This window comes from Muscardinus avellanarius, assembly GCF_963383645.1.
Source record: "Muscardinus avellanarius genome assembly, chromosome: 16".
NCBI classification, from domain to species: domain Eukaryota; kingdom Metazoa; phylum Chordata; class Mammalia; order Rodentia; family Gliridae; genus Muscardinus; species Muscardinus avellanarius.
In genome coordinates, this window is record NC_137802.1 from 48,244,720 (window position 1) to 48,268,687 (window position 23,968).

At 58.1% G+C, this 23,968-nt stretch overlaps 1 protein-coding gene across 2 annotated transcripts in view; it reads right to left on the reverse strand.

The window, feature by feature from the left end:
* SRCIN1 (SRC kinase signaling inhibitor 1) overlaps window positions 1-23,968 on the reverse strand; it is a gene marked incomplete at both ends in the record, with an annotated part of 68,062 nt that overhangs the window by 26,047 nt on the left and 18,047 nt on the right. For both annotated transcript variants that reach the window (XM_080713307.1, XM_080713306.1), the window contains 6 exons: window positions 415-508; window positions 987-1,185; window positions 1,731-1,926; window positions 5,506-5,529; window positions 11,980-12,084; window positions 14,997-15,298. In XM_080713307.1, the coding sequence (XP_080569433.1) occupies window positions 415-508; window positions 987-1,185; window positions 1,731-1,926; window positions 5,506-5,529; window positions 11,980-12,084; window positions 14,997-15,298 (920 nt within the window). The remainder of the gene's footprint in view (window positions 1-414; window positions 509-986; window positions 1,186-1,730; window positions 1,927-5,505; window positions 5,530-11,979; window positions 12,085-14,996; window positions 15,299-23,968) is intronic.

The following is a 23,968-nucleotide window of genomic DNA, read 5'->3' on the forward strand; positions in this document are numbered from 1 at the left end:
CAAAGGGGACCTCTTTCCTCTTGCTTGAAGAGATAGCACCACCACCACCACCACCCCCGCTGCTCGCTGCGCCCCACGACTAGAAAGTCCCTCCGGTTCCCAGCCTTCTCTCTCTCTCCTGCTGTATCTTGGGCCTCTTTCCCATCAGGGCTCCCAGCATGAGGGGGAACGTGGCAGATGGAGAGGCACCCGAGGCGCAACCCTCAGCCCACGCTAAGGTGGGGAAGGGGTGGGTGGGGAAGCCTCAGAATATCCAGAAGCCTGCTAGAGAAAGCAGGAGTGGACAGACCCAGGGGGGAGGGCAAGCAGCAGATGGGAGAGGGTCTCTTCAATAATGCCCAAGTCCCTAGGTTCCTTTCTCCAAGGCCCATGGCCCCCCAGCCTCCCCAATTCCCTGGACATCCCCAGTCTTACCCGGAGGTCCCCGTTGGTGAGGTGTGAGCCAGGGAAAGCAGCGTACAGGGGCTCCTTCCTATAGATCTTGATAATACTGCGGTCCTGGATATCCCTGGGGGGAGGGGTGACAAGGGAGCAGAGAGTCACTATGCATCCCCCAGCAGGGTGCAGTGGGGGGGCAACAGCTACCCTAAGCATAAAGAGGGGTGGCAAGAGGGATTGGAACCCCAACCTCTTCCTAGACCCTTCACTGGGTGAATCCTGGTGCCTGGGGTGCCTACCACCACATCTCTCTCTCTCTCTCTCTCTCTCTCTCTCTCTCTCTCTCTCTCACACACACACACACACACACACACACACACACACACCAGCAGCAGCCTCCACCCCCCACTACAGCTTTCTCGGCCTCTAGAGGCATTTTTAGGTTAACTCCGGCCATAGTAAGCCAGCAGGGGGGGGGATGACTTAGAAGGGAGGGGCGGGGCGGTAGGGCTCTGGGGACAGACGGTATGGAGGCTTGGGGCCTACAGGTCGGACACCCTTTGCAGGAGTGAGGTGGCGCCAAACCCATTCCCCCAGTCCTTGCCCACCGGACGTCCTCCAGCTCGTAGAAGACGTTGCGAGCCTCGTCTTTGATGAGGATGGCGGTGTTGGGCGACTTGAGCATGCCCATGGTGAGCTTCTGCGGGAACATGTGCGCGATGAGCGCGTGTAGCGTGTCCAGGCTGCTGACCTCGTGCGTGATGTGCACGCGCCGCGTCTCCTCCCCAAACTGCAGGAACAGCACCCCTGCGAAGGAGACACCGCCCCTGGGGTCACTACCACCACCGCCGGGGCACCTTCCCGGAGAGCGAGGGGGGCTTTCAGGAGCTGAGCCGGTCCCACAGCGGCAGGGTCTGAGGCCAGACGTGGACCCCGAGTGCAGATGCACCCAGGCGCCCCTCATGCTGCCCGGTCCAGCGTCCCCCCACCCCCCGTGCGCCTACTGAGCTCCAAGCCGCTGGGCCCTGGACAGGGAAAGCGGGGGTAGGAGAAGAAGAGGGAGTGGGGGGAGGGCAGGGAGGCACTGAGGGGAAGAGAGATTGCCCCCCGGGGGAATGAAAGAAGCAGAGTAGGGAAAGACCTAGGGCCAGGAGAGGGGGTGGGGGTGGGGCCGAGGATGCTGCGCGAGAGGTGGGGACTGAGAGCCCTGGAAGAGGCCCTGAGGGGAGGGGGTTGCTGGGGAGCAGGATTTGAGCTGAGAGGAGGAGCGGTGCTCAGCCGAAGAGGGCTGGGGGAGACTTGCGGAGGGAGGAGCCTGGGCCCAGAGGAAGGACGGACCAGCTGGGCTGTACCTGGCGAGCGCAGCTTGGTCTGGCTGGCGGAGCGGGAGAGGGGCAGGCTCTGTCGGAAGCGGTTCATCCTACTAAAGCCCAGGGGCAGCTCGGCCTCCGACATGGTCTCCAGCGACTCGGCCGAGGCGTAGGACAGCTTGGCTGCCTGGTCTGCCAGCCCCGGCTGGGTTCCCTGAGTGTGGCGTGAGCTGCGGGTCTGCAGGGACGGGTGAGGGGAGCCAAGCGTAAGCCCTCCTGGGCGTGGCCACGGCCTCCATCCAGGCCCGGGGAGCTCCCGGACACTCGGACACATTCACAGGGATTCCAGGCACGCTGCGTGGCCGCCAGAAAGTTCCCCCACCTCTCAGGGGCCTGGTCTCCCTGGGACACCCAACAGGTAAGCAATGGGCAAAGGACTCAGGCACCCTGGGAAGCCAGGCAAGCAGCGATCTGAGCGGGAGCCATGGGCACGCCTGCTATTTTAAGCTTCCAAAGAACAACAACACAAATTTGTCACCGAGGTGAGCAGCAGAATCGTTGAGCAAATTGGGGCATTAGTTCCAGACATTAATTAAGCGGCGGGTTTGCGAGCGGCGGATTTATTCTTCATGGAGTTCAGAGGGGTGGGGGGGAGCAGGGCCCAGGGAGAAAGCACAGAGAGCCCTGGACCCCGGGAATCCCAGGGCTGGGAGGTGTGGGCCCTCACAGAGTTGCTCGCTGAGAATGTCCTTGATTTAGGGTGACAGGGAAAACTATCCTGAACCCCTCAGAGCCAGCTGGACCCGTGTGTACAACCTGCCTAGTACACGCAGTGTGTGTGCAAAGCTGTGTGTGGTATCCGTGAGCACGTGACCTATGTGGCAGCCCTGGGCCCCTCCCTGCGAGGCAGCCAGACCAGCAGGAAGGCCGCTTGCCTGACACTCTAGCTGTGGGTGATGTGTGGCTGGGGGCAGGGAAGGATGCCACAGGATAGCCTGATTGCTCTGGAGGGTCATACTGTGATTTAAACCATACTTTAAGAGCCTACTGTTGGCTGAGGCCTGGAGCTGTCACCCAGGGCTATGGCCTCTGCCACGTGGCCCCAGTCCCTCCCCTAAGACCAGGCTGCTGTACCAAAACTCACTTATTTATAGAAGAAAATGAGTCAGATCTTTATCATTCCATGTTATATACATATATGTCACATATTTGTTATACAAATAAAATCATTTTACCCAATTGTATTTTTCCCTTTTTTGGGAGGTGGGGCACAAGGGATTGAACTCAGGGGCATTCTAGCTCTGAGTTATGCCTCCAGCCGTTTTTATTTTTTACTTTGAAACAGGTGTCTCATAAGATTGCTGAGGGTCTAAGTTGCTGAGGCTGGCCTTGAACCTGCAATCCTTCTGTCTCAGCCTCCCAAGTACTGGGAGCACAGGCATGTGCCACCATGCCCAGCAGAAGTTGTCTATTTTTAACAGTAAATCACTCAAAACCATTAACACTGGCTTAGGGTCGGTCAAGAGAGCGCTTTTTTTTTTTTAAACATTTTTTAAACCTTTTTAAACATTTTTTCTACAAAACGGAGTGACTTTTGCACAATCTGAATATATTACTTTCATAATTTTAAAAAGACAACAATTAAAGTATCTCTAAAAGGGAATAATTTATTCTCCACTTCAGCTCCCTCTTTCCCCAAATCCTGATTAACCCCTAATTAATCTCCATCTTCCTATTAACTCAATTTAATGTTCCAATCAGATTAACGCTCTTGAAAAAAAGACAGCATCTTCCTCTGATGGGCAATGTGCCCAGTTGTCCCCAAAGGTGGCCTTGAGGACATGGAAGGTCAGCTTGGAGTCACTTGGGGCCTTCCAGCCTTAACATAATGCCTGGACAGTAGGCAGGCATGGGAGGAGGGACACAGCCCTTCAAGGAAGGAGGGGCCCAGACTTTGGACCCTGTGGCTCAGCTCCAGGTTGACTCACAGTGCCAGCATGCATCCCCCTCTCAAACCTTTGAAGGATGGAGACTCTGGAGCGGTGTGGTAAGCCAGGGTTGGGCTGGTGGTCCTGGGGGTGCCAGGCAACTGAAAGGCCAGTGTTTGCCAGGCTGGTATGGATGAGGGGCTACAGAATGCAGGCAGAAGAGGCAGCCTGCAAAGACGCGGGGCAACACCTGAGATGCCAGTGAACGGGTGTAAGGGGGCGGGATGAAGGGGACCTGGTCCCTGGGGGTGGCTGACTGCAGAAGCAGGAACAATGAGAGAAGAAATGGCCCCATCCTGGGCTTGGCCTATTTCCTGCCTCTGTCCTGGCCCCAGGGGCCCCTTTCTGATCTTAAAGACTTGGTAGAAAACTCTCCTGAGAAGAGGGAAAGCCCGTTAAACTTCTCTCCATCCCTGGGCATAGGAGAGTGAGACATCTACAAGGACTTCCCAGCCACTAGTGAGATTGCAGGAAGACAAAACAATGACTCAAACAGAGCTTTCTGAAGACAAGGAAGAGGCTGTCGTGGGGGCAGAGAGCACGGCCCGTGGAGGTGCTCCAGCGAGGAGTATGACTCCTGGTCAGAGGCCAGGCAGAGAGAACTGTGGGTGGGGTGGTCAGAGCAGAATCAGAGCTTTCCAAAGGCTGTCCAGAGTCTGGGGCTGGAACACTTGAAGCTTTTACAAACAGTCTTCCAGGACCCCATATTCTCTGAGTCAAAACCAATCATTGCAGGTTGAGGCATGGGATGGAGTTCAAGATTTTTTTCAAGTTCCCCAGGTGATCCTGCTGTCCAGGTTTTGGAATCAAGTTGGCATCCACATTTCTGACAGCCAGAGAGATTAGTTACCATGGGAGGCTCACTATGAGCCCAGACACTACCCTGGATGTGTGCATTCTCTCTTTACAGCAACTCTACGAAGTAGTCATTGTTACAGAGGAGAAACCGAGGCCCAGAGGATTACCTAAGCTGCCCCAGGTCACCAAACTAGTCAGTGGCAGAATGGAATTCGCCACCAGGCAGTCTGGCTCTCAGGCCCATGCATTTAACCGCTACACTCTCCTGCCTCCCCGAGAGAGGCTCTGCTTCACACCAGCATTCTATGGTCCCATGGTTCTCTGAGAGTCCTGATGGCCTCCTGCCTCCTGCCCTATCACGATGCCCAAGGCTCCATGGGCTGAGACTCTGGGAACCAGGCAGCAGTCTAACTTGTTTCGCTCAGCTCTAGGCCTGGGTGCCAGGGGACGTGGACAGAGTGCCTGAGGGAGCTCCCCCAGGGGCTAGCAGGATGTCCTGGGAAAGGGTGGACAGTCTCCAGCTCTGAATAACCTAATCTCTCCAGAGGAGATGGGAAGACACCCACTCCCAAGCATAGCCCTTCACCTGGATGACAGGTTTGGGGTACAGAACTATGAGTGTCTTGCATGACAATCATCAGCTCCCCCATGGTGGGGAGCAAGAAAGGGAGTCACAGGGCCTCCCTCTGAAGTAGGATCTGAGTTCAGGAAACAAGGCCCTTCTTGGGATCTGCCTCTGAGCCAGCAGCACCTCTAGGCTGCAGAAATGTCAGGCAGCCCTTGTCATTCCACAGTGCTCCCGTAGGCTGGGGAAGCCTGGGGACTGAGCATTTCAGCCCAGATCTCCAGCAGGAGTGGCCCAAACTCCCACTCTGGATCCACAGGCCCCTGCCAAGCGAACCCAGACTCTCCCAAAGCAGCAGCCACCGCCCGCACCAGAGGGGGCCCTGCACACCCGGTGCTGAGCGTGTGGGGGGCGGGGAGGGACAGCACATGCAGTTGTCACGGGAGCAGAAGCATCACACACTGACCTTGAAACTCCAGTAGTTTGGCTGCTGATGGAAATAAGAGAAGAAATGGTTATGAGGGGGCTGGGAAGGGCAGGGAGAAGGGGCAGGTTAGAGGCCCTTGGAGATCAGTCCTCAGCCTTGGGGCACCGGCCCTCCGCCCTCCCGAGAGCATGAGGTGGGTAATGGCCAGCACATCCCCTTCTCCCGAGACCAGAGCCCTTGGTGCATCCGGGATGGGCAGGCTCCAGGTGTGCGGTGGAGGCAGCAGAGGATGGTCCAGGTACTCACAAGCCACACACTAGCTATAGCAACAGGCCTCAGAAAGCTACAAGTGGACCATGATGTATGGATCCCATGAGGCAGTCAAGACAGATAAATCTAGGCTGTGGGGGTCCGAGAAATGGCACCTGGTTGTAGCAGGTTGGGGAAATTTTCCCAGAAAGGATGGTATTTGAGCTGCGTCTTGAAAAATGAGCCTCTGGAGACCAGGCGGAAAGGCAGGCAGAGTGGAGGGGACAGGATGGGCGGGCACCCAGAGCCGGGCAGGGGAGAGTGTGGGAGGAGGGTCCAAAGGCAGGTCGCCTGGGAGCCGCCCCAGCAGCAGCCTGTGAGGACAGAGACTGAGTGCCCTTCAAAGCTGAGACTTAACCTGGTGGGCAGGCAAAAGCCTGTGTAGGGAGTGGAGGAGGATCAGAAGGGGCACCCAGCAGGCTGACAGCAAGAAGTGGGAGAGGGCAGGGCGACCCCGGTGGCAGGATGGAGCTGGCCCGTAGAGGAAAGTGGACAGATGCCGGGGCCCTCACAGTACCAGGGCCGCGGGTGGGGAGCTGTGGTCAGCACTGGAAACTGGGGAAACTGGGGGCCTAGGTCATGCCCTGTGGCTAGATAAAGGAGGCTTCTCTGCATCCAGACAGTGGGAGATCTGAGGCTCCTCCTAACTCACAGTAACCTGGGGTCACGCTGCCTTCCCTAGGGACCAGAAGGTCCTTCCAGATGGCTAGAGAAGGGAGGAGCAGCCCCGAGGCTGGGTTGGCTCTTGGCAAAGCTGAGGGCACCCTGCTGACCGGTGCCAGTCTCAGTAGGAAGACAGAGGCAGCAGATGGCCTGGCCCTGGGGTGCCTGGCACAGGCAAACAAGATTCCCCAGGCCTCAGTCATGGCAGAGGACAGAGGCACTGGGGGTCCCTGATGGGGATGAACACCATGCTAGGGGTCCTGTGACACCCAAATGCTTTCAGAGCAGGGAGGTGTTGGAAGGGGGCTAGAAGAAAGGAGCTTTACTGAAGCCCCTCGGGCTGCCGGTGAGGCTGCACAGGGCTGGGGAAAAGAGGTTCATTTGCCAGGACCATCCCTGCCTGAGTCACAGTCCCCATCTCTCCCCTCAGCACTGGATCTAAAAGATGAAAAAAAAAATTGTCACATGCCAGGCAAGGGAAGGGTACAGCGAAGTCTGCACCCCAGCCAGTGCCTCGGATAATCTATGGACCCTCCCACCCCCGTGATGCCAGGAGATGCTCACAAGGGCAGGGAGCAGGGGCTGGGCAGCAGGTTCTAGCCACGGCTACCGTAGCCTTGGAAGAGGAGGGATAGCAGAAGGAGTAGACACGTAGGGGGCAGGCAGAGCCAGGCAGAGGGCACTGGAAGGTTTATGATTAGAGGCAGGTCTGCAGGCTCCGAGTGACGGACGGCCCTGCAGAGGAGGGCTCTGTCCCTCACCACCAGAGCAGTCTAGGCAGCATTCGCAGAGGTCACCCACAGCTCCCGCGACACGCATGCTCCTACCCAGAGGCTTGCACGGACTCACACGCATCCTTAGAGAAGGACATCACAGACACTCCCGAGCAACACACCCACCACGGGCACCAGCACCCGGACAGAAGCTGTTAGAAGAGCCCCAGAAACAGGAACTCAAAAATATCCATACGAGAGCACCCCCACTTGTGCACACACAGAACCCCAGGACCGGCTTGCTCACACACACATACACGCCCTCACAGGCACTGCACCCAAACACAGAAGAGCGCAGAGGCACTGACACCGCTCATACCTACCCCACAGTCACAGTCACACACACAGAGAGGTGCATAACCGTTCACACACATGCACGCACACAGCAGCTACAGAAACACACGAAGCAGTACACATATAGTACACACTCAACGGCCTCAGAAAAAGCCCTTTCTCTCCTTTCCCTACCGCTGGGGTCAGGGTGCCTCTGGCCACTCTAGCCACTGTTCCATGCCTCTGATGTCCCAGCCATCGTGTGGCAGGGAGGTGACCTCTTGAATTAAAAGAGGCAGAAACCAGGTGTGGAGCACATGCTTGTAATCCCAGTACTTGGGAGGCTGAGACAGGAGGATTGCAGGTTCAAACCCAGGCTCAGCAGCTTAGTGAGGCCCTGTGCAACATAATGAGACCCTGTTTCAAAATAAAATATGAAATAGGGCTGGGAGTTTAGCTTACAGGCAAGATGCCCCCGAGTTCAATCACTAGTACCCCATACACACAGTAAAAAGAGGCATAAGATGCCCTGTCCCCAACTCTGCCACCAGTGTCAGCACACTGGACTCAGGGTAACTGCTACAGATGACTGGGACCTGCTCCACGACCCTGACAGAGACAGGGCAGAGACTGGCTTCTCACAGTGGCTCTGCCCTCAGGGTGGGCCTGCCCCAGGGTCCCAAGCCCACGAACGCCATAACAGGGCCCAAAGGGGAGGACAGGGTGGCATCGGCGCCACAGGCCAAGCCAGCTAAACCCTAGAAATGGGTACAGATGGGAGAGGAGCCAGGTTTGTGCTTGGGGAACTTAGATGTATGAGGGACACTGTGATCAAAGCCCTGGGTCTTGTGGCTCTGAAGCACACAGCACATCTGAGGTGAGTCCTGCCTCTCCATCCTCAGTCCTCCCTTCCAGAAGCTGGGAGAATGATCTTCTTCCCTACTGACCCACCAGGAACCCAGCCTGTGGTCTCCTGGCAACAACTCTGCCGGGAGGGGGAAACTGCAGTGGGAAAGGGCCTCCTGGGAGCTGCCCATCCTCTAGTCTCTTCCCAGGATGTTAACCCCTGGGACAGCCCTGCAGCTGAGAGCAGAGCTGCTCCTCCCCCTCTCTCCAAGGAGAACACTCCCCAGTCACCCCAGCCCTCGGTTCCTGGATGTCAGTTCCTGGTGCTGAGGCCAACACAGTGCCCAGCAGTTAGTAGGCCCTCAACAAACAGGTCACAGAGAAGGGACCAACAGAACAGCCTTGCTCGCGGGAGCAGGCCAGTGGCTGGGAGTACTCAGTCTGGCCCCACTCCATTGCTGGGCACCCAGCAGACCGGCCTCCTGGGCCTATTTCCTGGGAACTGCCCTGAAAGAAATCCCCCCTGGAAAGAGGAGAGAGGGCAGGAAGGATGGAAGAGGTTTGGTTCCCCTCCCCAGCAAAACCCCCAATGTCAAGGCAACGCTGCTGGTTCCCCATAGGCAGGCAGGGGTCTGGCTTCCCAGCAGGCAGGGAGAAGGCAGGCTACAGAGGGCTACATAGGAGACACCCTGCCCGGGGCAACCACTTGTGGGGAAGAACCTTGCAGGAGCAGGGACAAAATGAGAGGGGCTCTACAACAATAAGATGGAAGCCAACGATAAGGCTTTCAGAAATGGGGGAAGGGGCTTCTGCAGAGACCCGAGAAAGGAAACTAACTCCCTGGTGGGCAGAAGGGACAGTTTTCGCCCTCTGGGGGCTGAGAAGTTAAAGCTGGCCCACTCACCCCACCCGGGACGTGGGCTCTCCCTCCCCCTGAATCTGACCCTTCCCCACACATACACACACGACCTGGGCCGGGAGGGACCGGCCAAGCCCCTCTGCAGGCTTAGCCAAGCCCCTGGTCCTACTGGTCCCCAGTAGGCTAGACCAGTGTGTGACCCCTCCCTGACCTCACTCCCCGATGCAGCACCCTCCCGGAGGAAGGCCCGCCGCGTGGTCCGCACCCCCGGTCCCGTATCCCCTGACTCGGCTGGCACCGGCGCACACACCCACCTCAACTCCCGCGAACTCGAGTCCACGTAAACACTCGCCCCCAGGCCGGGGCTACGCGGTGAGCCCCCGCAGCCGCCAGCCGCCAGCCTCCCTCCGCCATGCGCAGGAGAGACCCTGCCCCCAGGTGTGCGCGGCGACACCCACACCTCCTACCCCGGCCCAGCGCAGAGAGCGCGCGTGGGGAGGGGGCGCGCTGCGGGAGCCCGCTGCACCCGAGCGAAGGCGCACCCCGCGAAGGTCATGACTTTCCGCGGTTGGGGGAGGGGGCGCCTGCCGCATTTTGGGGTGGGGGCCGTCCCACGCGGAAAGCACCTAATGCGGTGGGGGAAGGGAGGGGGCGTTTCTCGGGCATCGCGAACCCGCAGCGGCTGCGCGCCCCCATCCCTGGGCGACCCCCGCCTCCGTGTCCCCGCCCCCGCCCAGCCCGAGGCGGCGACCCCGGCCCCCACAGCCGCTCCCCCTTACCTGCGGCTACAGGTGTACGCGCGGGCCCCCAGCCCCCGGGCGTCGGGCGGGGGAGGGAGGGCCGCCCCCACTCCCACCCGCGCGGCTCTCCCCTCCCCCCGGCCGCCTCCGCAGCCGCCGCCGGTGCCCTTTGCTGCAATGCGAGAGCCGCCGCCGCCGAGCCGGCCCGGGCCCCGGTCGCCCCGGTAACCGCGACTCCACCTGGCGCGGCGCGGCGCGCGGCCGAGCACATCCCCTCTCCCGGCCCCCTCCCCCGGCGCGGCCCCGCCGGCGCAGCCCCGCCGGAGCCGCGGCCGAGGCTGGTGGCTGCGTCGCCGCGGTCACCCGATACGCCGGCCCGCCGCCCGGGACTCGGGTTGCAGCAGGAGGGAGGGAGGCAGGGCAGCCTAGGGGGAGGGGGTGTGGCTTGGTCTAACCTCTAGTCCGTTCCCAGGGTCCTCCTCACTGCCCCCATCCGCCAAGGACTGACCTAGGTCGCCTTCTGAGCCCACAGCCTACCCTCGGCAGGGGTGCACCCTTGCCCTTCATCCCGTGCGCAGTCAGGGAGGCCTAGTTTCCTCGAAGGGCTGGGATGCTGCCCTGCTGTGCTATTTGGCCTCTTTGCTGTCTCTGGTCATAAAGGACCCTCAAACTCAGCCCTGGGGGCAGGGCGTGTGATTAGAGCTGAGTATCAAGTGATTATCATGTCCTGTGAACAGCCACTGTCCCTACTAATCACAAAGCCCAGGGGCAGAGGTCTTCCCAAGCCATCCTCCTTTCTCCATCAGAGCAAATGCGTGTGGACCAACTGGAACTCCACTAACTGGGACAACAGAGCTCACCAAGTCCACGCCTTGTACCATCCCAACCCTCTCACAGCACCAAGACCCCCCTAGGGACCCTGGTCTGCCTGTGCGCACACCTATCCTCTGCGCCATCACCAGCCTGTCTCAGTCAGCCCCACTTTGGCCTCCCACGCACACGCTTGGTGATTCAGGACAAGTGGGACAGACTTTGTCTTTCCAGCCTTGAGGCAGACACATCCCTGATGCCGAAAGTTCAGCAGAGATGGGACTGAGGACCAGAACGGAAGCGGTCCAAATGCCCTGTGAGCCATGCCCCGCATGTCAACCTGTTGCTGGACTTGAGTTGCCCTCAGCTCAGATGTTGTTTCCTAGGTGGTTGCGATTTATTTGGTTTAATTTTCCTTGAAGTCAGGCCTCCTCACCACCCAGGCGGCCCATGGGAGAGTGAGGGACTGGCGCCCCGTCACCCACTGGGTTGGCTGCCACGACCCCCTTCCACCTCCTACAGCTGAGCACCCTCAAGTCCAGACCTCCCTGCGCTGTCCCCTCCAAATCCCAACTCTGATTTTCTGTCCCTCCATCCCCCTTGGGCCTCAGACACCTATTCTTTATCCCTGGCAATGTCTAGAACTGAGCTGGGAGCCCATGTATTGTGTAAGTGTGCTTGATCTAAGCTGGGATCCATGAGGCATGGGGGACAAGGTCATAGCCAACGGCCAGATGCCTGAGAGTTCTTAAAAACTTGAGATCAAGCCTTGAACGTAGCAAGAAGGGTGGGAGAGAGACATCATGAGAACTTCCTGATGGTAAGACATCAGGGAAAGGCTGGCTCTGCTCAGAAATGGAAGAGCAGGGTGTGCACAGGAGAATAAGATGATCTGTGAGGGGAGAGAATAAGAGACTCCTAGAAGCCCTCAGAGCAAGATGGGGATTCTCCTGTATAAAGGAGAAAGGAATTTTTTTTTTTTTTTTTTTTTTTTGGTCCTTCAAAAAGTTCTTTCCTCTAAACCACCCACGTTTGGGGAGGAAGTGGTAGGGAATTATTAGACAATCAGTTGAGATGTGAGTACAGGGCCTAGAAGTCCCCTGAAAATGAGGGGAGGCTCCTACATAAAAGAGAAAGGGATGCAAAATTAAAATTCGGAATATAGCCCCTCCAAAAGAAAAACTCCTCCCCAAAGCCAAGCTCCGCCTGGGTTCCGGTGGTGGTGGAGGCGGTGACTCACCTGGGCGGGCTGGCCAGCCGCAGAGGAGGAGGGGGCGGAGTCGCCATGGAGGTGGGAGCAGAGGGAGCTGAGGAGGCACACGGGGTCCACGGTCCAGCCGCCAACCTGTGTGTGCGAAGCGGGGGACACCCCGTTAGGGGGAGCGGGCAGGAGCCGCTGGGGACTTTGACAGGCTAGCCCGGGCACAGGGCTCCCAGGGCAGAGGGGAGGGCAGTGGGTCTCTTACATTGGGTTGGGGTGTCTGACTAGGTCCAGGTCTCTCTGGATGCTCAGATGAGGGTCACCTGAGCCCAGGACAGGGGTTTCCCTATCAGATACTCCTGAGATCCTCTGTCCAGTCCTGCCTGCCTCCCTGTCCCCTGCAGCCCTGTGCAGGACACAAGCTTCCTGCCTGGCCTTCTCCCTCCTCCCTGCGGATGTCACCTCCGACTCCTCAGAGATGGGAGCCACAGGTCAGGACTGGCCTTACCCCAGCTGTCCCTGCCCCACAAACACATCTTCTGCTCCACATCCACGGAAATGACTCCTTCTCCTACCCAGGGCCACCTGACCTGATTCCTCCAGGACTTGTCCCCAGGGCCCTCTGCCCCTCAGTATCTCCAGCTTCACCCCTCCCTGATGTTTGCGGAGCCAGCGCCATGCTGAGGCCAAGGGGACCAGCCATGTGTCAGGGCCAGGAATGAGCATGTGGGTGGCTGCGCTGTGCTTCACGCCCCAAGTATCTGCTCAGTACTTACTGAGTATTTACTAGTCTCCTGCCTCTGAACATCCCAACCTCCGAGGAAGCACCGCCAAATCTTCCCTCCCAGGCATGCCACGCTGAAGTAGCTCCCCCACCCCCAGTCTCCATCTCTTTCTCTTTCCAGCCAACATCCTCCACCTGACTCCAAAAATTATGTGGCCAGGGCTCCTGGCTCCTCACCACCCCCGTCGCCCTGACCTGTGACATTGGCCATTACTTTGCTGCACTATGAGAAAAGAGCCCTCAGCCCCATGTGGACCCACAGTTCCTGGCCAGTCCCCACGGCTGTCTGTCCTCACCCAAGTCATTAGGACTTCCCAGGTGTGGGTCACTGTCCAGCCAACCTCTCCCTCAGAGCCTTACTCCTCTTCCTCACGGAGGCAGAAGGTTCCTGGTCCCACCATCTCCCTGACCATCACCAACTCTGGTCCCTTCTCAGACTCCATTCTGCCTTGATGGCCCTCTGATGTCCCGGGTCCCACTGCTCAAGTCTCTGGAAGCTGCGGTCCCTCTGGAGGTGAAGCTGTGCCTGTGGTACCCAACAGCATCCCCGTGAAGGCCACACAGTTCTTCAGCTCCTCTCACATCCCTCTTCTCACCCCAGATGTCTTCTGGTCACCCAGGTCTGTCTGTGGTTGTCTCCAAGTTCCAGACAGCAAACAACAGCCATCTGTCCACCCCTTCCCTTCATCCTCCCTGACACACTCTTTCCTTCCCCAGCCCCACCCCCCATGACCTCCTATTCACCATCCAAAACAACCACAAACCCCTGGGCACCACCCTCTGGCCCCGCTCTGTCAGCCTGTGCCCACACATCCCATGCCACCTCCCGGAGCCTTCTGCACCAGCCGGGGGACATCCGTCCAGCTTGCTCTCCCAACCAGCTCTGGCCATGCTGCTCCCCCTGCACCCCCTGAAACAACATGCTCTTCCTCTGCCTGTTCAAACTCTTTTGTCCTTCTAAGCCTAGTTGAGGCCCGTCCTCCTCCAGGAAACCTCCCCTGCCCAGGCCTGCCCACCTGATGTCCCCTCCTCTGAACCCCGTCCACATCGGCTGCCTCCTTCATGCAAAGTTTAATGTCCTTTCTCCCCGGGTTGGGAGTATTTGATGACAAATGCCCCCATCCCACCCCACCCCCTAGCCAGAGTGTACCGGGAGCCCACTGAGAGGGGCTTTCCAAGGACAAGGGCCTCACATACATCTGCAGCTCGGTCCTCATTCCAACCCGGACCTCGCTCCCAGGAGGACTCTGGCCTGAGGAAGGCAAAGCCAAAGGAACTAGAGGTGACATCAGGAGGCAGACAAAGTACCAGGAATGAGCCACTGTGTCCCTGCTCCCCACAGTAAGGGGGGCTCACCCGCCTCCCCAGCCACAACCGGTAGTCCCTGGGAAAGGGGGACCGAGCAGGGACTGACACCCTGAGGCCTGACAGAAAGGATGCGGATGGGATGTCACCATCCCTTGGTCCCTCTTTCCAGAAGGAACAATGCCTGGGTCTCAGTGGCTAATACACAGCAACCAGCAAAGCACCTCACTGATGCTACGCTGAGCGCAGATCTTTCTTACAGAGAAGACGCTCGTGCTTGGTGGAGAGGTACAATCATTGGGAACCCAAGGATCTGGGAAGGTGGAAAGGGCGGGGCTGGGGTGCAAGTCAGTGGGAGAGCTCCTGCCTGGCATTCCTGAGGCCAAGTTGTAACTAAGTAAGTACATGTGAAAAGGGAAGTGCCCACCCATGTGGAAGGAGACATGCTGCTCCAGAGACAGAGACCCCCAACTCCTCTTTAAGCATCCTGATGGGAGGAGAGGAGCCAAGGCACAGAGAGAGGAGTCCCCAGCTCATAATCACCCAGCCAGTGAGCCTTGGCGAGTGGGGACCAGAGAGGAAGGAGGTCAAAGGCCCCAGCTCTGGGCTCCATTCTGCAGGGACACGTGCAGAGGGGGTCCATCCTGCTGAGATATGGAGGCCTGACCTCTTAGAGCCCCTTCCACAGAGGTGCTGACAGCTGGCCACCGGGGGATGGGCAGGCCCCAGGATGGCCCAGGATGCTGCTTGGGCCTCCAAGCCACATCTTCCTGCTCTGCAGCCCAAACCACCAGGTGCAGAGGCTGGGCACTTTCTACTCCACCCGGTGCTCCGGAATTCCAGGGCGGCAAGCCAAGGTCTGAGGCTGAGCCCAGCAGAAGACTCGTCAGCCCTCCCCCTGCCTCCCCTCTGACAGGGCTGCGGACCCAGGTCAGACACCCTCTGCCCGGCGCCGACCCCCACTCACCTGCTCCCGCATTCGGTCCTGCTGGCCTCGAAGGGCCAGGGCGTGCTGGGGGTACTTGCTCTTCAGGTGGTCCATGAAAGCATCGCGCTTGCGGTCCGCGTCGGCTTTCTGGAGCCCGCTGAGCGCCTCCAGGCTCTGGGCGGCGATCACCGTGTGCCGCCGCTCGGATGTGTGCACCAGTCCCACGTTGGAGAAGCGCCGGCCCCCGCCGCCCCCGCCCCCCCCACCCCCCAGGGTCCGGTACTCCCGCGGGTACTCCGCATCGTCTGCAGACAGCATGGGGGGGCTGCTCCGCTCCGGATCTGCGAGAGGGAGAGGGGCGCAGCGGGGTCACAGAGCGCTGGGGCTGCGGCTGCCCACCCTCCACCGGGGGTTCCTGCGGGGCGGGGCGGGGCGGGCCTGGCCTCTGGGTGCAACAGGAGCTGCCCATCTCCCACTGGGGCATGGGAGGAGGCAGAGGGAGGTCGATGGGAAGAGCCCCAGAGAGGGGCAGGAAGGAAGGACAGGGGGCAACTTCTCGCTCCTCCTCCAGGTTTGGGACCATGATGACTGCTGGAGGTGCTGTCCTTGGGACCAAGGCTGGGAAGCAGGGGGTGGAAGAAGGTGTCCAGGACATCTGTCTAGACACACACCCCCTTCCCCGTTCTAAAGCTGGTGGCACAAGGGCAGAGAGGGCTTTGCCTCCTGATGCGTGCGCTGTGCTCCTTTCTAGAGCATCCTCTAGGGAGAGGTGGGGACCCCAGCCTCCCCCTCAGACCAGCACACCCCGCACAAGGCTGAGGGATGCCTGGGAGAGAGGCTGGACTGCAGATACCTGAAGGAATCAAGGCAAGGATCACTCTTGGGGTTTCCCAAGGGGATGGAGGTCCAGGGTTTGGGGCACCCTCTCCCTCCCTCCTCAGAGACAGACAGACGGATGGACAGGAGAAGCTGGGCACAGAGAGGACAGTGGAGAGAGAGATTTGGGACAAACAGAAGGAGACAGAACAGCTCAAGCCCCTGCCCACACCAACACTTCTTGTCTCTGCGTCCAACACACATTCAAGCTTAAGACCCATAACAGACGCACAGGGACAGAGGACAGCACGGGGGTGGGGGAGGCCGGGGGTTGAGGTCCCCACGCAGAACAGCCCCTTCCTAGATGCCCACCGGCCCTGAACTCTGGGACTCCCAGGAACCCTCCTCCCCGTGTTCCCAGCCTCCAGGCCACATGACCCACAGCCCTGGGTCCCAGAGACCATCCTGGGAGTGGGAGGCCCTGCTGGGGGGCCTAACTCAGCTATTTTCCTGGGTACGAAGCAGAGATTTGCCCCCACACACACAGTGGGAGGCAAGCCATCTTCCCTGCACATCCCCAGTCCCACAATCTACCAACCCCAAAGTGGCACCACAAAGCACCCATAGGACAGGCGCGTCAGGCTTGGAGCCAAGGCTCACACTCGAGGGGGCTCCACCAAGTGCAGACTGGGGCCAAAGGAACCGAGGCCGGGGATCCTGGGACTCAACCAGGTTCCCCAGCGCCCGCCCTCGCTCCACACATCCAGTGTCCGCCAGGCCTGCTGCCAGGCCCTCAGGCGCCCTGCCAACCACAGGAGGAAAGAGGAGACTCAGCGCATTTCAAGAAAAACCACCGGCCACTGAGATACACACACACACACACACACACACACACACACACACACACACACACACGCGCGCCCATGTGCACGGATCCAGGACCTCCCACCAAAACCATTGGAACAATGGCTGCCATGGGCACAGAGATCAGGAGCTTGCCAGGGTCTCCCCACCGTCATGGCCTCAGAGCCCCACCACTCCTGTCGGGGGTGTTATTGTAATCCCCATTTCACAGTGGTACCGAGGCTCAGAAAGCCATCGACAAGCCCAAAGCCACAGTCAGTGGTAGTGGCCCCATCTGACCCCAAATCTATTAGGTTTCCATTGCTCCGCTTCCCTTAACAAGTGATGTTGCTTATTGAGAGCGCATGAACCACCACGCCATGCAGACTCGTTTGTTTTAGTCTTGTGGGATGAACCCAGGGGTATTCTACCTCCTAGCTATGACCCCAGCCTTATTTTTTTATTTTATTTTGAAACAAGGTCTTGTTAGGTTGCTGAGGGGCTCCGTAAGTTTTTCAGGCTGTCCTGAAACCTGCTGTTCTCCTGTCTCAGCCTCCCAAGTACTGGGATTACAAGCCTAAGTCACCATCACCACATCTGGCTTTATTCTTTTTTTTTTTTTTTTTTTTTTTTTGGCGAACTGAGAATGAAACCCAGGGGCACTCTTAACACTGAATCACATCCCCAGCCCCTTTTAGGTTTTGTTTTATTGCAGTATTAGGATGGGACCCAGGGGTATTCTACTTCTGAGCTCCACCCCCAACCCTATTTTTTATTCTTTATTTTGAAACAAGGTCTCACTGAGCTGCAAAGGGCCTCGCTAAGTAGTACCAGAGGCTGGCCACGAACTGCGATCCTCCTGTCTCAGCCTCCCAAATGCTGGGATTACAAGTGTGTGCCATCACACCCGGCTTAGTTTTTATTTTGAGACAAGGTCTCACTAAGTTGCCCAGGCTGGCCTCAACCCTGTGGGCCTCCTGCCTCCACTCCCTCGTTCACCAGGACTATAGGCGAGAGCCGCCTCGCTGGGCTTAGACTTCCCCTCTCTCCTGCGGGTCTCCCTGCCACGGTTAGGTATCTGGGTCACCCTCTCTCTTCCCCCAGGCAGCCTTTGTCCCTCTCACCACAGACACCTCCTCTTCTGTGCTCCCCAAAGTGAGGTGCAGATACACAGAGATGATTTGGAGAGGAACACTGCTCTATATTTTAATAATTATACCTTTATTTTCCTAAGGATTAGAAAAAATCCCAATGAGAAGGTCAAACTACTGGTTTCACGGATATCTGTTCCTTGGGATGGCAGTGAGATAAGGCTCCTTCTTAAGTAAATGTGTAAGTTCAAAGTGTGTTGAGTTAACAAAAACAATATTGAGTTAATACAGTGTAAACGGTTCCCTGATACGGAGCACATTTCATGAAATGGAGGAAACTGGCTGCTGGAGAATAGAGCTAGCTAGGAACATTGGGGCCGCCTTCCTGAGAGCCAGTCCCCGCCCTTGGGGAGCTTGTGACCCCCGCCTTGGGGGGTCAGCGATTGTAGCCAAAAGACAGCAGCCTGAATAATACAGCTAAAGGCTGAGGGCTGCCTGAGAAATGACCCCAACCAGTCAGAGGGCTGCTTCCCATGACCCTTGACCCGCCCCTCCTCCACCCACCCTCACACCAGCCTAAGGTCTACAGCCCCATGGGTACCAGTGAGCAGGAGCTCCTCCACAGCCAAAGACCCTGCACACTCCAGAGGCCTCTCTTTGCCGGGCCTTGCACATCCTGCCATGGCCTTGCTGCTAGGACCAGCTCTGAAGCCAGCCCTCATCCTCCCCTGTGCCAGCCAGCCTGGCTCCTCCGCCCTCCTGGGGCTCGGCCTGCACACAGCTGCCACCCAGACAGGTCTCTAAATTCCAGCTTCCAGCTGCTATGCTCCTGGCCCCAGGAGAGCCCTCCTTCTCCTCCCTGCCCCCCTCCAGGCCATCCCTCCTTCTCTGCCTCCTGGGGAGGGGTCTTAGCGTTTATGGGGTGGGCAAACAGGGTATGGATCTGGGTGGGCAGCGGCTGGGGGACCCCGGGTTGGCCTGCTATCCCAGGCAAATGGTGGCAGAGAGGGGTCCTGACGGAGAAAGCGAGGGGCAAGGGGGCCAGAGCTAGGGGAAGCACCAGACTGTCTTCACAGTCTCAGCCTCCTCAGTCTGGGGGAGGGGGGAGGGGGGCTGACCATAGAGGGGGCAGGGCAGCACCTCGCTGACTCCTGGCGGTCAGAGCTCACCCCTCAGATGCCCGGGTATTGGAGGAGCTAGGTCTGGGAGTGGCAGCATGGAGGAAGTGGAAGGGGCAGCAGCAAGGACGGGCTTTGATTTGGAACACTTTAGAATCCATTTAAGAACTTCTGAAGCCGAGCATTACCGGTGAGGGACACCTGTAATCTCAGTACTTGGGAGGCTGAGACAGGAGGATAATAGGTTAGAGGCCCGGCCCGCCTCAGCAACTTAGGGAGAATCTCAGTAACTTGGAGAAACTCAGTTTCAAAATTTAAGAATTAAGTCAGGCGTGGTGGTGCACGCTTGTAATCCCGGCATTCGGGAGGCTGATACCGAAGGATCGCGGTTCGCAGACAGCCTCAGCTACTTAGTGAGGCCCTCCGCAACTCAGAGAGACCCTGTTTCAAAATAAAAAATAAAAAAATAGGTCTGGGGGTGTAGCTCAGAGGAAGAGTGCCCCTGGGTTCCATCCCCAGTACCACAAAAAAAAAAAAAAAAAAAAATTAAGAATCAGGCATGATAGCATGCACCTGTAACCCCAGGACTTGGGAGGCTAAGATAGAGGATCCAGGGAGGGTCACACGCTCACGGACATCCTCACCAACTTGGTGAGGCTCTAAGCAACTTAACGAGACTGTTTCCAAATAAAAAATAAAATAGGGCTGGGAGTGTCGCTCAGAGGTAGAATGCCCCTGGGTTCCATCTCAGTAACACACACACACACACACACACACACACACACACACACACACACACAAAGGCAGGGGTGTAGTTCAGTGGTAGAACACCCCTGGGTTCAACCCTAGTACCAAATAAATACATAAAAAGAAAGAAAAGGAAGCTGGGCGTGGTGGCCCACGCTTGTAATCCTCGTGCTTGGGAGGTAGAGACAGGAGGATCGCACAGGTTCAAAGCCTTGTTGGCTTAAGAGACCCTGTTTCCAAATAAAATATAAAATAAGTCTGGGAGTGTAGCCCAGAGGTAAAGGGGTTCTATCCCCAGTATCACCAAAAAAGAAAAAAGAAAAAAAAGAAAAAGAGAAAGAAAGAAAGAAAAGGAAAAAGAACATTTTAGACCCCTGGCTTGCTTCCTTTATTTATTTACTTATTTAAGTGGTACTAGGAATCAAACCCAGGGCCTTGCACATGCTAGGCAAGTGCCTTGCCACTGAGCCACACCCCAACCTTCCTTGGTTTTTATTTAACAAAGATGAAAGCTGAGGCTTAGAAGGATGAGACACCTGGAGGATCCAGGTGTCCCCCCCACTGCATATTTCACATCTTACTTCAGGGTCCAGGGGAGCTGGAGGAGCAGCCTGGGCTTCTGGGGAGCCATCGACAGCCCTTCAAAGGGGGAGGCCAGTGTCAGCCCTGGGCAGTTCTGAATTCTGACATGACTTCATTTCCGTGACCCTGCCAGACACCCAAGTCAAAGGATGGGAGGAAAAAGGCCCAGCAAAGGCCCCTGGGTTTAGTCACCTCCACTCAATCAGCCAGCAAGGCTGTTCCCCACTCAGCCCCAGGGCCTGATTCCAAAAATGGGGATGTTAATTCCAAACCCCACCCCATGCACTGAGTGAGGAGCTCAGTGGAGGAGAGCAGAGCAGAATCTGTTCTCCCTTTTCATTGAAAGCCATTCCTGACCTGTGCCTGTGGACATGGGTCCTGGCAGGATGGCCTCCCCATTACCCCTGAGCCGGTTTTCAGCCATGGTTGAGTCCTGGAGCGGCCCTGACCCTCCCCAGACTGAGCAGCCCAGGGAAAAGCCAGGGAGATCGATTGTAATATAGAAAGCAGCGGGACTCGGGCCGGCTGGCCTGGACAGATCAATGCTCTTGTTCATGGGCTGGGAGTGGTGGAGGGACCTGGGGGTGGGTGGGGACAGCAGAACCCTGAGGAGCAGAGGCAGGGGCAGGGAACTCTGGCCGTGGGGAAAGCAGAAATGGGGTGTACCAGGGGAGGGGCATGGGACTGTGGCCCCAAGGGAGGGGATTAGGAGAGTCATAGAGTAAGGGAGGGGCTCTAGGAGCACCCTTCTCTCCAAGGACCCTCCATGTACAAGACCTACTATAATCTTTTGATTCAGAGAGTCAAGGTACAGGAAGATGCCAGGGACTGGTGAAATTGAACACCAGAGCAAGGGAAAGCAGAGAGGGTGGGAAGTGGGGGGACTCTGCCACCCTCAGCTCTGCCTGAAAAAGCGGTGACAGTAGTGAAGGCCGCGGGGACCAGGAAGCGGTGGGCGCCCCCCAGTGGCCAGCTAAGGATAAAGGCGCAGGTGCTTCGGAAGAGAGAGACATTGTTATTTGTTCCACCAATTCCAAATTCCACATTTATTTATGGGCCTGATTTATTTTTATCCCCCACTGCATTCTTTCACATGAGATCACTGTAGCTCATTATGGGAATTAAGATCCCAACATCTTAATGACACCATCCCGTCAGCCATCAGACCCGTCCACCTGGCGTCTTTAGCCCGGATGTCACCATCCACTCTGTCCTCTGGCTGCCGCTGAGCAACATTCACACATGACATCATCTTCAAAGGAAGAGAACGGGGAGAGAGGAGCGGGAAGGAGATGGCAGAAGAGAGACAAAGGGGAGAAGGTAGAGGCTAGAGCAAAGGAGACCAGAAGCAACAGCCAAGAGAGCCCACAAGGGCCTCTGGGGCCCCTGCTGGGGGGCCTCGCCACCCCAAACCAAGGACCCGGTCTCCCTCTCCCTGTCAGTCAAGAGGCCAGACAAGGTCCCTACCTCGGGGACCTGAGAGGCTGTCGTATGGAAGGCCCTGATCCAGTGCCTGGGCAGAGGAGGGAGGGCCTCAGCCCTGGCGGAAGAGAGGGCAGAAAGCTCCCAGGTGGGACTTGCTGGGCAGGGCAAGGGGGGGAACATGGAGATTTCTGGAAGGGTAGAGGGTCTGCTCAGAACCTACACGCATTGCCCAGGAGCCAACACATGCAGCTCTAGGCTCTCCCCTCTGCAGCCAAAGCCAGAGGAGCCCAAGGCGCCCTGGAGGAGCCCCGAGGCGCTGCCACCACCAATTGCACCTGACAACTCCATCCTGCTGGCACCTGCGGCAGCAGGGAGCACGCTGTGCTTGGAGGTTAGAGGCCAGAGGACAAAGGTCAACCAGGGTCAGGTGTGTCTCAAGCTTGGTGGAGGCTCTGGGCACCATCCCTTGCCCAGCCCACCCAGCAAAGGTCTTGGCCTCTGTCTTTGGGTGCCCTGGCTCTTTCTCTCCATGCGTGTTCTGCACCCCACTGTCTGTAGGTCCTTGAAGCAGAAGCCCATCTGTGTCTGTTTTCTAAAACCAGCTTTTCCGCCCTATACCACAGTAACCAAAGTCATTTTCCGGGCAATTGCCTTTCTGTAAACATTTCTGTGTAATATCCCCCCAAATTGCTAATGCCCAGCGCCCTGTTGAGTCTCCCTGTCACTCCAACCAGAGCCTCGAGGTGGGTGGGCGGGTGGGGGGAGGGCAACCGGAGGGGGGGCAGCTGCACTGAGGATTAGAGACAGCGGCTCAGCCTAGCTCCTGGCTGGGCCCTCAGCCCTGTACCCCAATGCCTCTCCCTTCTCTGCCAATGCAGCACCACCGGAATGCCAAGCCACCTCAGGAGAGCCTTCCTGAGCCGGGAGGGGGCAGAGGAAGGAGGAGGGGAGCCCACAGGAGGGAGGGCCTGGGATGGGGATTGTGGGGAGGGCCTAGGCGGAAAATCACGGAAAGCATGGGGGAGATGGTTAGACACTCAAGGTGACTTCCGGGGGCAGGAGGCAGAGGACAAGGAGTAGGGAGGGCATGGCCAGACAAGCTGTCTTCACTGGGTCTCCAAGAAAGGGCAGCTCCTCTCCACCCAGGTAGGGGGGAAGAGGCCAGGCAGACCCCACCCTCCCAAGATGGGCTCTGTCCACTGTGTGGCCTGCAGGGGCAGAGGGAAGGTGGGCAAGCAGGAGGTGCCCAGTGGCGCTTGGCTGGTGACACGCCGGTGCCCACCACCCCACACTGGTCTCTACTGCCGCCATGGAGGACAGCTGGTGCGGGCCCACTCCTCATGGGGCAGCAAGAGGTTCTCAGCGCCACGACATGGATTTAACCCAAGTCACCACGTCACTTCCCTTCTTGGGGGGTACAGGTCAGCCTCTGTCCCTCTACTCTCTTCTCTCCCCAGGTCCAGGGCACCCAGCTTTCCCCTGCCCAGGAAGCTGGGCATCTGGACGGGTGGAGCAGGACGTGACAGAGCTGGGAGCAGCGGAGGGAGGCGCGGAGGGCAGGGTGCTGCCAGTCACAGCGCCACGCGGGCAGAAAAACGCAAACCAATTTGTGCAGATTTAAAACCCACCAAAGGCCACTTAGCTGGTAAACGAGTTGGAATCTAATTAAAGGACCTCATCGGGGCTGAGGAAGGAGGGATCACCTGCCCAGGAGGGGCTCTTAGGGCGGAGCCGGGGCCGGTGGCTCCCAGCAGAGCTTCTGGAACCTTCTACCGAGGAAGAGGGAGCGTTTGAGCATGGCCACAGTGGTGCTTCCTCTGCCAGCTCGTCTCCCCAGCTCCGCCCCGCTGACTGTCCTGCTCAGACTGGGAGCAGAGCCAGGGTGGCCACAGCACCCCAGACAGCTGCCCAGCAGAGAGGGGCTCCCTGGGGCCAAGCCTTGGCTCCTCCCTCAGACTGGACTCCCTGGGAGCAGACCTGCCTCCTGTTATGACCCGCCAGCTTAGGGCCCGTTTACCTCATTAGACTGGGGCTCCTTCAGGGCAAGGCCCTGGCCCCCTCCCACAGTCTGGGGGGGCTCCCTGATGGCAGAGGGGCCGTACCACATAGATTGGGTGGTCTGGAAAGAGAGACCTGAGGGAATGAGAAGACCCAGAAACTACCTCTGGAGAGAGATGGGGCTCAGGGCTTGGTTTCGGTCCAGGTCCATCAGCTGCCCTAGGCCTGCGTGGCTGTGGAGTCCTTGCTTCCGTGCGTGTGTGTGTACTGTGGATTGAACCCATGGGCATTCTACCTCTGAACTATACTCCTCCAACCCCTTTTTGTATGTGTGTAAGGTACTGGGGATTGAATTCAGGGACATTCTATTTTATTTTTATTTTGAAACAGG